This window comes from Nuphar pumila, chromosome 4 (genome assembly GCF_984573655.1).
Source record: "Nuphar pumila chromosome 4, dmNupPumi1.hap1.1, whole genome shotgun sequence".
NCBI lineage: Eukaryota > Viridiplantae > Streptophyta > Magnoliopsida > Nymphaeales > Nymphaeaceae > Nuphar > Nuphar pumila.
In genome coordinates, this window is record NC_143252.1 from 104162958 (window position 1) to 104176946 (window position 13989).

General features: G+C 40.7%; 1 protein-coding gene across 1 annotated transcript in view; it reads right to left on the reverse strand.

The window, feature by feature from the left end:
* Window positions 1-4160: 4160 nt before the first annotated feature.
* LOC149840399 (ADP-ribosylation factor GTPase-activating protein AGD3-like) overlaps window positions 4161-13989 on the reverse strand; it is a 29682-nt gene continuing 19853 nt past the window's right edge. The window contains exons 18-21 of the mRNA XM_090005062.1: window positions 12821-13395; window positions 12568-12684; window positions 12388-12511; window positions 4161-5549 (exon numbers count right to left, since the gene is read on the reverse strand). Of these exons, the coding sequence (XP_089861188.1) occupies window positions 4311-5549; window positions 12388-12511; window positions 12568-12684; window positions 12821-13395 (2055 nt within the window). The 3' untranslated portion in view covers window positions 4161-4310. The remainder of the gene's footprint in view (window positions 5550-12387; window positions 12512-12567; window positions 12685-12820; window positions 13396-13989) is intronic.

Consider the following 13989-nt stretch of genomic DNA (forward strand, 5'->3'; position numbering starts at 1 on the left):
AATATTCAAGATAGATGCTTAACCTTTCAAGAAATTGGTCAAATGACTGCCTGAGTTACTCTTTCTCTCTGAAATTACTTATTCACCCCAAAGTCATTTACAAAAAAAGGGTCAAATTGTCATTTACCCAAAGTTGGTTGGACTTAAGTGAATAAAAAAAGTGCAAATGTTTAAAAGGTTGTCTGCCCATCTTAAAACTTGAAATATGAGGCAGCGAAACATAAATTTGCCATATATTGGGTGCCTATATGTAATTTAGACAATGATGAGAAAGACTTTCCAAACCATGGGAAACATGGACTTTACCATAAAACTGTTTAGGGACTCTCAGATGATATTATGTCCATACATAACATGATCAAAGATATGCTGATAGTCCCCTGGGTGCACATGGACTGAGTAGAGAACCTAGTCAATCCAAGTGAGTTATAGCTGTGAAGGTAGAAGTAGAAATGAGTTGAACAACCATGGCACAGTTGGGGCCCACTCAAGGCTCTTTGGTAGGGGTGTCAACGGGTCGGGTTTACCCGGACCAAACCCTATAGGGTCCGAGTATAGTGACAAATAAGAAGAACCAATTAAGAACCAGGTCTGGATCCGAAGGTCCGATTAATACATGGACCAGTTCAATGTCTCTCTAACACATTTCTTTCTCATTTAATGACATGATACTTTTATCGTGTCAATAAGACCTGCACCTAATTTTGTGCGCTTAGACTGGATAGGGTTTCACAATTACCAAAGGTTCCAATTAATATAGATGTCTCCAGGCATGGTACCAACAGCATGAGATTGATTGTCATTTAAGAACCTGAGAACTATTTTTTGGTCGCCCGAAAAGTGATACGATACTGACCTGAATCGGCTAATTTTTAATAAATATAAAAATAACATAAAATTAATTTTTAATATTAATTTAATGGTTTTAACACTTGTCACGTTCTGATTGACATGTAATACTTTTTTTTTGACCGATTCAGAACGATTTACTTGAGAATCTGTATCGGAGGATTCACCTGAATCGTTGGCCAAACGATACAGGTCTGATTCGGATACTGACAACGTTGCTCCAGACAACAGATGCCACTATCTGAGAGCAATGTGTCTAAGAATCTAAAATGAGTGGTACATATCGGCTCACATCGGTGATAATGAAGGAGGTTCGATTAGAAATTGGGTTAGATCCAAAGGGTCCAATTAATATATAGAGCTGGGTATGGTTTGTGAAATTTCATTCCAGACCTGGGTCCAACTTGAGTTCCAATTAAAACCCATGATTTTTCAATATAAAAAGGACAACATTATTATTTTACCAGGTATGGACAATGTTTGGTTCATGTAATCCTTTCAAGGATGGGTATGGTTTATGACGGACCTGGTACCATACCTCAAAGTCAGATCTTGGTTCAAACTCACCTGGGTCCAAACTAGATCCGACTCGTTGATACCCCTAGATACAGTCAGCTGGCTTCTTATCATATGCAAGAACTTTCAGTACCAATTAGTGGCCTTGAATCAGGGTAGATCATTGTTTGAATTAATTAGTGCCCACGAGCATAATTAGACCCGTTCAGTATGATTCTGCAGATATGTGTGTCTGGCTAATAGGCCCAGCCAATAATTGGTTTTCTTTTTTGGATTTTCCATATTGCCAATGGGTTTCGTATAAACTACAAAGATTGTAAATTTGATTAACCAATTTGATTTTCTACATCATTTCTCAGAAGAGGAAGTCCAATTTATTCCGAGCCTATAGGACGATGAGCATGCATTGCTCTTTATGCAAAGAATCTGTCTGATGACCATCAAAAAAAGGAGAGGGGGTGGGGAAGGAATTCTTTTTTATTGAAGATATGATCATGGATTATCTTGAAAAAGGAGGATAATCCATGATAGATATTGGAAAAACATGTGATTTGTGCCAATAAGAGCTCTTAGAGACTTTGGATATAAAAAAACTAAAGAGGACATCTTGCCCATGAGGGCTTCGCTTATCTGGTACGGTGACTTGCCAACTTTACCAAGTTCATAGGATGTCACGAGTTTGAAACCCATGGGTTTGCATCACTTGCCGCAAGGCCTAAGCCGAGTGTACTCCTTAGTGGGCAAGAGAGACCTAGAGTTTTACACCAAAGAACTCAGTGGCAGTTGCCCACAAGGGCTCCCCAGGGTGACTTGTGAATGTCACCTTGACGGGACGTCACAAGTTTGAAACCCATGGGTGGCATCCCTTGCCGTAAGGTCGAAGCTGGGTGTACTCCCCGGTGGGCAGGGGAGACCTTAAGGGTTTTACCAACCGGAGGCCAGCCAAGGTGCGGGGTTCCTTGGATTATCCAAAAAAAAAAGACCTCAGTGGCAGTTTTTCTATCTAGAGAAAAAAAAAAACTGGATGATGCTGATATAATCCAAGGATGGGATGAAGATGATAAGCAGTATGTGAATTGTCCAGCACAAAGTGCGAACGATGGAACCCGCACAGCGGCATGGGCTTACAAACCCCAATGAAGTATCAAGTATGTGATTGTCCAGCACAAAGTGCTAGTTATGGAACCAGCACAGTAGAATGGGCTATCTCATTTTTTAACGGTTTTGGTTCTTCTGCAATACGTGCATATGACAGAGCTTACTTTTCTATATTTGCTTTTCTACAGTCTGAAAAATGCCTCAAAAGGCCTTCACGGGGGCCAGCATCTTTACACTCTGTAAAGCTACAAAAGCTACCTTTGATGGCAACCATGGCAGACCACAATGGCATCCTCTTTTTACATTCCTCTGAACTACCAACATGGCAACTTTGTTTAAAGTCTAAACCCAAAGGGCAAACATCAACTGTGTGTGTGTAGCTAAATTTGATGGCAACCATGGCAGACCACAATGGCATCCTGTTTTACATTCCGGACTTACCAACTTTGTTTAAACTCAAAGAGCAAACTCTCTCTCTCTCTCTCTCTCTCTCTCTCTCTCTCTCTCTCTCTCTCTCTCTCTCTCTCTCACTCTCTCTCTCCAGTTACTATGGCTGAAAACAGGTTGTTTACAGGTCTGAGTCAATCCACATCTACATCCATATGATATGGATATGATTTGGTCATAGCTCATAGGCTAGCTAGGGCATCTACGCCAATCCATATCTACTTTCATATTCAATTAGGTCGTCATATCGACATGCATTCCATACTACCAGGAGCGGGCATTGGGTCAGGCCCATTAAAGCCTGATGAGCCAAGGAGAAGGCCTGATCTGTCGATGATTCAGCTCAGTTCTTGTACCACTAGGGCTAGGAGTGAGGTCTTATGGGGATGCAGAATGGTGATTGCTATGGTCAGTTTTTGTAGTCTTACCAATGGTTACAAACTTACAATATCAACAGGTTGGAGGGTGGTCTTGAAAGATCATATTACAACAGGCAAAGTTCCATTTTCATGACTATTCGATAATGAAAAAATTTGGACACACAAAGCACATAGGCAACGTGATGCCTGCAAATCAGTGTCACCTATATCGGCGATATTTTGAAAATATCGCTTTAATATAGGCTATTTCAAGCTAGCCTATATTTTCAAAATATTGCCAGGAACAAAAATATCACGATATTATAGCAATATTTTTTAAAAAAGCAGGTCATCTTCTAGTATCTTGGCAGGTATAAATTGAAGAAAACAGATAATTCTACCGACATTTTAAAATTCAAGTCAGAGCCACTGCATGCTTCAGCATAAGTTGATCACCAAAAGATTCCCACTTTGTTTGATAGGCAAGCTGGGGGATAACCCCCATGTGATTCAAACACAACACCCCTCAGTTATGATAGTGCGACCTAACCATCCAGCTCTCTCTAAAATAGAAATTGATCAATCGGTGGCTTGGCCCTAGTGGCACTAGTTGGTCACTTTGGTGTTGGATACTAGGCGGTCGTTCATGCTAGTATCAGTCATGAAAATGGACTTAATCTAAACTTTATTCATTAATGACAAACTAAACGTCTCCCCCAACTCCTCGCATCACTTGTCTGAATGATGCTGTCTTAAAGTTCCTTGATAGATATTTGTTTCAGAATGTAAAAATTTTACTCAATTATGCTATATAAGCATATATTTGTAGTATATAAAACAGAGCAAATAGGAATCGACATAATCTTCATATGAAAAACCAGAGTAAGATGAAAAAGATCTAGCCTGCATTTTTGCTATATAACAGAACTTCACATTGACAGTTTGGGCCCCCCAAAACAAGCGGCCAAAGGCAATTATCACAATTCATACACTGTAATTCAAAATCTCGAAGCCATAAAAAGGTTGAGCAAGAGAATACCTTCAAAAAGAGTGCAGTTTGGTGAGCATTGGAACGAGCTCATCACTCGAAGGGCGGTCAGCAGGCATGTCAGATAGACAAACTATCGCGATCCTCACAGCCATCAGCATCTCTTCTTCATCTCCCTCATCCCCAACAATGTCCTTATCCAACCCTTCACGTGCTTCACCGGCCTGCTGCAAATGTCTCAGCCACCTTCCCATACTACCACTGCCTTCTTCGCCCAAGAAGGGATCCACAGGGTCTCGTCCCGTAAGCAACACTGCCAAGATCACCCCAAAGCTGAACACATCACTCTTCTCAGTATACCTGCAGCTCTGGAGACACTCTGGTGCAACATACGCAGCAGCTCTACCAGTCTCATGCATTAGACCAACCAGCCCATAATCTGCCAACCTCGGCTCAAAGTCATCATCCAGCAGCACATTTGCCGGCTTCAAATCATAGTGAAGAACCCGGGGGCTGCAACCAAAGTGAAGAAACTGAAGTCCCCTGATAACCCCAACTGTGATTCTGTGACGGATCTCCCAATTGAGACCAAGCTGCTTCGCCCTGACCTTCTTCATTGCATCCTCAAGGCTTCCATTCGGGATGTAATTGTAAACCAGCAAGTACCGATCGAATTGGCTGACATACGCATGCAAGCTCATCAAGTTTCTATGCTTCAAACAGCCCAGAACTTCCAAATTCCTATGAATCCTTCTCTTAGCAGACTTGCTCGGTGTTTCTGCTCGGTTCACCAGTTCGATTCTCTTGATGGCAACGGTAAATCCATTCTCGAGGACGACCTTGTAGCACTTCCCATTTAGACTGGTTCCCAGCAATTGGGAGTCACTTAATGCAGCTTCTTCGCGGAGGAAAGCAAGCATCTTTGGGGTAATCTTTGAGCAGAAATTCACAGGGCCCTTCAGGATAGGGGTTCTGCTCATGTACAGAACAGAGACCCTTATCAATCCGGTGACAGAAAGCGCGGCGACAAAACCAGTAAGGACACCAAACACCACACCCAGAACCAATCTTCTCGGACGGTTTCCACCGGTAGAGACGCTAGAAGGGGCCGGGGACTCTGCAACAAGGTCCTCGACTCTACCAGCCAGGAAACGCCGGTTTTTGCTGCCAATTTCCATCAATCCCACTGCAGAAGGGCTCAAGGTCTCTCTGAATCTCAAATCCAGAAAGAGGGAACACACAGCAAGCCCCAGAATTGCCAAAAGAACTCTGTTGCCGCTCATCTTCTTTTCAAATCAGTTCATTTTCAGATCCTACCAACAAGTTAGCAGAAGGAAACCGCGGATGGAAGATGATTATCTGTAGGCCATAGAGAGCAATCCGCATAGGAAATCAGAAACCCCAGTCTGGCAATCCGAAAGTAAGGAAAAAAAACGTGATTTTTCTCAGCAAAATCCCCGCTTTTAGCTACCACCCAAACAGGGTCGCACAAAACCCTAGCACGAGATACAAAAATCGAAACTCGCCCCCGATTTCTTCTTCCATTATGCAGAGAAAACCGAAATGGCGAACTAGAAACCACCCGCGTGGCCGATTCTTTCAATCACCGGCGGAAGAATCCGTCGGAGTCACCGGAAAAGTTGCCGTTTTTTCAGGAGAGGCGGCCTTTCATCGCCAGAAAACCCATCGGAACGTGAAATCTCACGGAGTGAAGCGGAAGAGAAGCCATATATTTCTTCCCCCCGCTATTTGGAGAAGGTGGGAGGAGATGGTCATGAAGGCCGCGTCGTTTCAGCGAGCTACATCACTTGCCAACCACCAGAGAAGGGCGAGAGCGGAAGTGGGGAAGGGCGTTTCTTTTGTAGGTGCACTGTATCAGCCGGAAACCCATAATCTTTCCACCTCCCGTCCTCCCTTCACACACGCACACACACACAGAGACAGAGAGAGAGAGAGAGAGAGAGAGAGAGAGAGAGAGAGAGAGAGAGAGAGAGAGCAAGTAGGGCAGCAGCGATTTGCCGCGAGAAGAGAGCTCCTCTGATTCCTGCTTTTCCCGCTCGCATCTCTCCTCAGTGAAACGGTACGGAGAGAAGCCCTGTCGGATGCTGGCTCACAGGTATATATATATATATATATATATATATATATATATATATATATAGAGAGAGAGAGAGAGAGAGAGAGAAGCGTCCCACCAATCCATCACGACAGGCACACCACCCTACGCATCTTCCCGATCGCGATGTTTCGCCGTTGCCTTTTGCTGCATGCTCTCTCTCTCTCTCTCTCTCTCCACAAGCATTTACCAACTATACCTCAATGACCCAAAATGCTAGGTCGCCGAGAAGGGATGCTGGAAGGGAAGAGGAGATGTGAGGCAACCCCCTTGTCTCCCTCTCACTCTCTGTGTAACGTTGGATAGCTTGTTGGTGAGGATTTCGGCCGTTGGAAACTAAAGAAAACTCCAATTTCCCTAGCCACCTTTGTTCAAACAATTTCTTTTTCTTTTTCTTTACGCAGGACGAATTTAGAGGAAACTGCCTTTATCATATATTTAACCGCTTGCTTTGTTTGAATGTACTGCAAGTAGGCGTATCAATGGGTCGGATTTGACCCGGACCCCCACATGTACCAAACCCTATAGGGTTAGGGTTTGGTGATAAATATGAAGGTTCTAATAGAATCTGGGTCAGACCTAATATATGGAGCGGGGTATGGTTTGTAAACTTTCATACCAGACCTGGGCCTGACCCAAGTTTCAACTAAGATACACAAATTTTCAATATAAAAAAGATAAAAAATATAAATTTATCGGGTATGATCCGAGTCTGGTTCATGTAATCTTTATAGGATCTGGGTATGGTTTCTCTCATGGTGGGTTCGATTGAACCCAGATCTGGATTCAGTACTAGCATCTCAAGTCTGAGTCTGGTTTCACTTGGGTCCGAGGTATAAAAGGGGCCTCATTTGGTATCCTCTAGTGCATACATGAGCCAGTAATATCATGTTATAAAGCTTAATTTCCTCTACTAATATCCGGCATTGCTTTAGTAGAACCAGCAATATCATGTTTTTTTATATGGACACAACAGCAAACAAGTCAATCTTAGTCCTTGTTTGATTGCAGAGAAACCCATCATTTCGACTGCAAACACGGGCATACATAATATTTTTTCTAAGTATAAAATGATATATATTTTCAATAAGACAATTTGTGTCATCTTATTATCTTTTTTTTTGTTTTAAGCCTAAGTATAAAATGTATTTTTCATAAGACAATTTGTGTCATCTTATTATCTTATTTTTTTGTTTTACGCCTCTTGTTAAACACATCAACAATGAGAGCACTCTAGTCACTATTTCATTAAACAAAAACGGCAATGATGATCGTACTAAATAGTAGGGGTGGCAATCGTGTCGGGTTGGTGGGTACCTCAACCCGAACCCGACCCGTTTATTAAACGGGTCGGCTGTGGCAAACACGAACCCGGCCCGTTTAATAAACAGGTAACCCGACACGACCCGCCAACCCATTTAATAAATGGGTTGGGTCGGGTAAACGGGTTCTCAGGTTTGCGGGTCGGGTTGGGGGGTTGATGGGTCGAGTTGGCGGGTTGGCAGACGGGTTGGCGGGTTGACCCACCCGCCTAACCTGTTTATTAAACGGGTCAGGCGGGTTGGCATACCCCTAACACGAACCCGACCCGTTTAATAAATGGGTTAGGCGGGTCGACCCGTTTATTAAACGGGTTCATTTTTTTCAAACCTGAACCCGCCTAAGAGGCGGGTTGGCGGGTCATGTCAGGTTTTGCCACCCCTACTAAATAGGAGTCGGGATCGGCAATATAATTGCACAAATATTTGTGCATTAAGCCCTGTCCCCAAGATGGAGGGTGATCAGGTGCTTAGTGCCCAAATATTTGTGCAATCATATTGCGCCTGATCTTTTCACACTAAATAGGGATGCAAACAAGACTAAGAGCTCTCTATCTGGCTCAGCTCGACTTGGGCTGCCAACTCGTTCTAGCCTTTTAGGAATTCAAGTTGAATATGAATAGGTGAAGTTTGGCAAGCTCAAGTAGAATTATATAAAGTGGTAGCTGCTAATTACTTTTCTAGTTATCCAAGTTTTTGAAGGAGTTTTTTTTATGTTTTTCTTAAATTTGGTCATACATATGCATTCAACATGGTCAATTGAGTAGGGAGCGACACTTGGATAATGTATTTTCGATAAAATTTATGATTTTAAGGCTTGAATATTTATGAAAATCTTATATCATTGATTTTTAAACTTTATAAAAGCTTACTTGTGTATGAAAATAGAATGATCCAAAAGTAGATTATCATAAAATCAAGCATGTACAACACATCACATCTATATGATCAGACTTAAGGAGAACATAAAAAAAAAACCTTTCAAAAACACAGTTAGCTGGCAGTTGGCTCGAAAATTAGTTAGCAGCTGTCACCTACTCCTACACACACTGTATTATATATAATATATATAATAAATTAAATGAATTAAAAAATTTTAAAGAACATAAAACATTTTTTTTAGAAAATGAGCATGCTCATGATCAGCTTGGCTGGTGATGAGCTCACAAGCCAAGCCAAATTCAAGCAAAGGTTCACCCTTAATAACCCGAGCCCGAACAGCTCGAGCTCAGCTTGTTTACTGGCCCGACCAAACATATCTTTGAAACATGAATTATGAAAACAGGGGGGTCAATTGCACTATTCCAAACTTTATTTCTTTAACGAAAACAGTGGCTTTTGTAATTTGTTAAGAGATCGATGATTAGCGAGATAGGTAAAAGGGAATGAGAATATATACTGTACGAAAAAAATGACACATTTCTGGAAGTGCCATATAATTTTTTAAATCTGCTGGATGTCCAAATTTGCAAATGTTCGACATCTTTAGGACAATTTTACCATTCGCATGATCGAACTTCCTGAAGTACGCGCAATATATCAATACTAGGGCTGGTAACTGAACCGAGCAACTTGTGACTAAGCTGAGTTCTGCTTGTCCCAAACTCGTTCATGTTCGGTTCATTTGGATGGTGAGCAGAACACGAGATCAGTCGCTATACATAGCCGAGTCAAGCACGAACAAGTGGCATTCATCTTGGCTCAGCTCATATAAGCGCATTTAGATAGCTTATGTAAAATCCATTGCACCATTGCTGTGAAAAAAACATGCTAGCTTAATTGAGTGGTTGGGCTTTCTTGCATGTAACAAGATGGGATTTTCATTTTTTTATATTAACCTTTTCAAAAAAATTATTTTTTTATTTAGGCGAGCCAGCCCAGACTCTTCTCATTTGGCTCGGGCCTATACGAGCGGAGCTCGGCTCACATGAGCCATACGAGCTGAGTCCAAACACTATGTAGTTGTAAATGAGCTAAGCCCGAACAACCATTGTTTGGTTCGTTCGGTTCGTTTACCAGCCCTAATCGATACACTCTCAGGGTATCACAAACTCTCACTAAATAGTAGATTCACATGGTTTTTTTTTTGTGAAACTCACAATATTCGCATGACTAAACTTACGAACTTACTACAACTGAAATCGGTCAAAACTTTGCAAATAGTTCACTAAATTTGCATATATAGTATGAAGTTTGCATAATTAAATCTGTGAACTTTCTATAACTGAAACCTGTCAAAATTTCACATATATAGTATGAAGTTCGCACTGTAACTGAAATTTTACAAATATTTCACTAAATTCGTATATATAGTATGAAGTTCGCATAACCAAATCTGCAAAGTTCATGTAATCGAAACTTGTTGAAACTTCGCAAATATAGTACGAAGTCTTTTTACTGAAACTTGTTGAAACTTCATAAATATTTCACTAAATTTGCATATATAATATGAAATTCGCATAGAATTGTGCATATCACTTTTAAGTAATTGATCCTCAAGGCGATCTGCAAATATTTGCATAAACTTTTGCTGTGCAAATTTTTTTACATTTGCATGCTTTGTGAATTATAGTCATTTTTTATCATTTTAATTTTTTTCATTTGTTTCTGAAAAGAACCCTAACCCCTTTTTTCTAGAACCCTCAATATTTTTCTTCTTCCCTTACAGCAATTTCTATAAAAAAAAATCTGCATTATGATGAGATTACAGTATTCTTCACGTCAACTTCTCCAATTAAGGTGAGTTTTATACAAATAATATACATATGCATATTGTTTTATTTCATTTTAAACTTTGCAATTTTCATTTTAAACTTTGCAATTGAATCAAATTTTTGACCAAACACACTTAATTTGCATGTTCCGCCAAATCATTAGCTACTCCAACTCGACAAAAACCTCCTATTATGCTAGTTTATTTATGGGCTTGTCATATTTAACTCAACCAAATGTGAATCTAGTCGTATAAATGTGTTTAGCAAAGTATATAGTCATCTCCAAGATACCATGAGATTCAACTTTCAACGTAGCCAAAAATCATTGGCTCACAAATGATGACTGAGTGGGTAGTGATTTAAAATTGCCCAAGAAAATCATGTTGGAAACAATTCTAACATATCAAAGTCAACATGCCCAACGTCGTCCAAAGGTTAGTTTTTGCTTTTGGAGATCAGTTGTATGTAAAACATGAGCTCATGTTACGGTGGCTTGGTAACATAATAGACACACCCTTTTTATTTATTTACCCTTTTTATTTATTTACCCTTTTTATTTATTTTTATTTATTTATAACCCAAAGAAACCGCAGCTAAAACAAAGATCTGGGATCTGGTCACATTGGCTTAGCCGGACATACCTACGGTCATCATGCCAATGGTGTAAATCTCCAAGGCTTATAACATGAAGAAACTACACCTAGTGCTCTCTCAGCTTGCCATACCCACCACGGTCATCGTGTTGACTGCATAAAATCCAAAGCTAGGACCCTCACCATCAGGGCTTATGCTGAGCGTCAGATTATGCAAAAGAGAGGCACCCATGACTACCCATCTAGCAGTCAAGGCCCCACCCCATTATGCTAATCCCCTTTAAGCACAATTTCCAAAGGGTTAGGGTGATAAAAGCACCTGCTTACTTTTTTTTATTTATAACCCCAAAAACCACACCTGGAACATAGACCTGGTTGCGCTGGCTCAGCCTGCCATACTTACAATTGTGGTGCTGGCGGTGTAAAACTTTGAGGCTAGGACACCCGCCCCTGGGGTCTATGCTGGGCGTCGGCTTGAGCAGAGAGGAGACACTCATGGGAATCGAACCTTGACCACCCGTCTAGTGGCCAAGGCCCCACCCCAATACGCCAACCCCCTTGGGGCCAGCACCTGCTTAGTTGTGCTACCATCATTAACAATGCTTAGCCAGCGCAAGAAGCAAACTTTGATCACCCATTAAAAACATACCTATATATCGACAACCATAAAAAGGTCAAAATTCAACACGGTATTATTCTTTACCAGCTATTTTGGCACATGATCATGTATGGGGAGTAGGACAAGAGTGATGTGCTTTGTACCACCATAGCTCACTCACACCATCACCATAACCATCACAGAAAAGGAAAAAAAAAAGATAAAAACAAAACAATTCCATGCATGAATTGCAGCTTGCTTGATTCGGCAATTCAACAATATTACTAGTTCATTCCGTTAGTGCTGCTGCTGCTAGTAAGCATAAACACATTGTTTCCCAAAACTGCTTGCAAGGATGGACCAGAACATGTTGATATCCATGTATGTGCTTATCTGCCGTTTACCCTTACCACCCAGTTTTCTGTATGTACTTCTCAAACCTTTTGCTGATTTTTCTGATACAAAAGCTACTACAAACATGGAATTTTGTAAATTTACACATTAAGAAAAGATATAAATAAGACATTATCACCTCCCATGGAGGATGAGTTCGACAACAGTCGAGTTTCCAATCAAAAAATGCACAACAATGATCTAAGCCTTGGTGATACAAACATTTGTGAAAGAAAATACATGCAGGAGAACCCACAAGGCAAGCCTATGATGCAAAGCAGCAGTGGATGGCTAAAAATACAAACCAAAGCAACTGAACCAATGGGGTATGGTTAAATACTTCATTCACTGTACCCCATGACAACAGGTTCAAGACTTTCACTGTGGCCAAACCTACCAGGAGTATCTTACTATGGATAGATGGTGGAAGAACACACAAAAACATCTCATCTCCTGATGAGTAACCACAAGCAACTGCTGTTTGAGCAATGAGCAAGAAGCCTACCTCCTTGGGGAATGAACTGATATAGCAACTTTATCATACAGAAGAAATCCACACCTTTTAGCTCCTCCAGGTTATCTGTTTGTATCTGATAAAAGAATGAAAAGTTCTTCATCATTAATGGTCCCTGCATCTGTACCAGATTCAAGAGGGGTCTTCCCATCTCCATCAACAGCCAATGTATCGGCTCCTCTGTAGCATGATAAGATAAAATTAAGGTTAACTGGGTACAGTGAATGAAGTATTTAGCAATCAGCAACTTTGCAACTACATAAAGACCAATTTGACAAGGAAAAGAAAAGGAAAGAAGGAAAAACTCATAGAATACCTAGCAATCAGCAACTTTGCAACTACATTATTGCCTCTCAGAACGCTGTGATGCATAGGTGTCTGGCCTTTGGAATCAGAAGCATTTATGTTAGCACCATACTGGAGGAGAAGCTCTATCATGCCAATATCTGCAGTCTGGCATGCCAAATGGAGAAGAGAGCAGACTTCAAGATCTTCATCCACCTCACCGTTGTCCTCATTTGTGCTCATGGAGCTCAAATTGCTTGTGGATGATGCCCACTCAGACTGACAGCATGAGGTTGCCCGAGGTGTCTGCTTTGAAGGGGATTCCACTCTTGCCAATGTCTTGTTAGTTGCATCAAATTCAGTGCTTGTAGTATCATGATCATATGCTGAGTTTTGTTGCTCATGCAGAAACATAACTTTTGCTAGAGTCTGGGATGGACTAATTGATGCCAGTCCATGTACAGCATTTACATTGGCGTTTGAATCCACAATGAGACGATATACAGCTTGCTTGTTGTTGGCACGAACACCATCCCACATCTGTTGAGCTATGGATAGGAGATTCTGATTTGAGCTCTGATTTTGAACAAAAAGCTTTTCTGCATACTGCAAATTTTAACATGCTCAGTCATTAAGTATGCTTTTCCCAAAAGGAAGGCTATCTAAGTGAAATGTAAATAAAAATTCAATAAAAAATCCAAACAGATATTTGAGAAAACAGTGATCTCAAATACCTCAACAGAAAGCATTAAAAAATCTATTATCCATGTGAAGCATTTGGAGAAAATAATTCCTAAGTCGTACTATTGGCATCTGCATGGTTCACGTTCAATGGGTAAGGAACATCTAGGATAACATTCTTAGTAGCCACATTCAAACATGGTTGAAGCAAATCAGAAGTTGCTGATTTCACAGTGCATTGAAGTTTCTGGAATGTTATTATGTTACTCCAATCTCTAAGTTAGGTCCACTATCAGCTAAAGGTTAGTTATGAATTAATTATGAAAGCAATTTTAGTAATGGAACAATAAGATAACAGTTCTCATTAGGTAAAGGACAGACAAAACAACCATTTCAATCCCTGAACCAAACAATTACATATTGAAGTCTCAACAATTAAATGCCAAGACATCAAGCCAGCTTTGTTAGTAATCCCCACAATTTGAAGTTTAATATTGTTATGCCTTCAGGCTTCTCAAA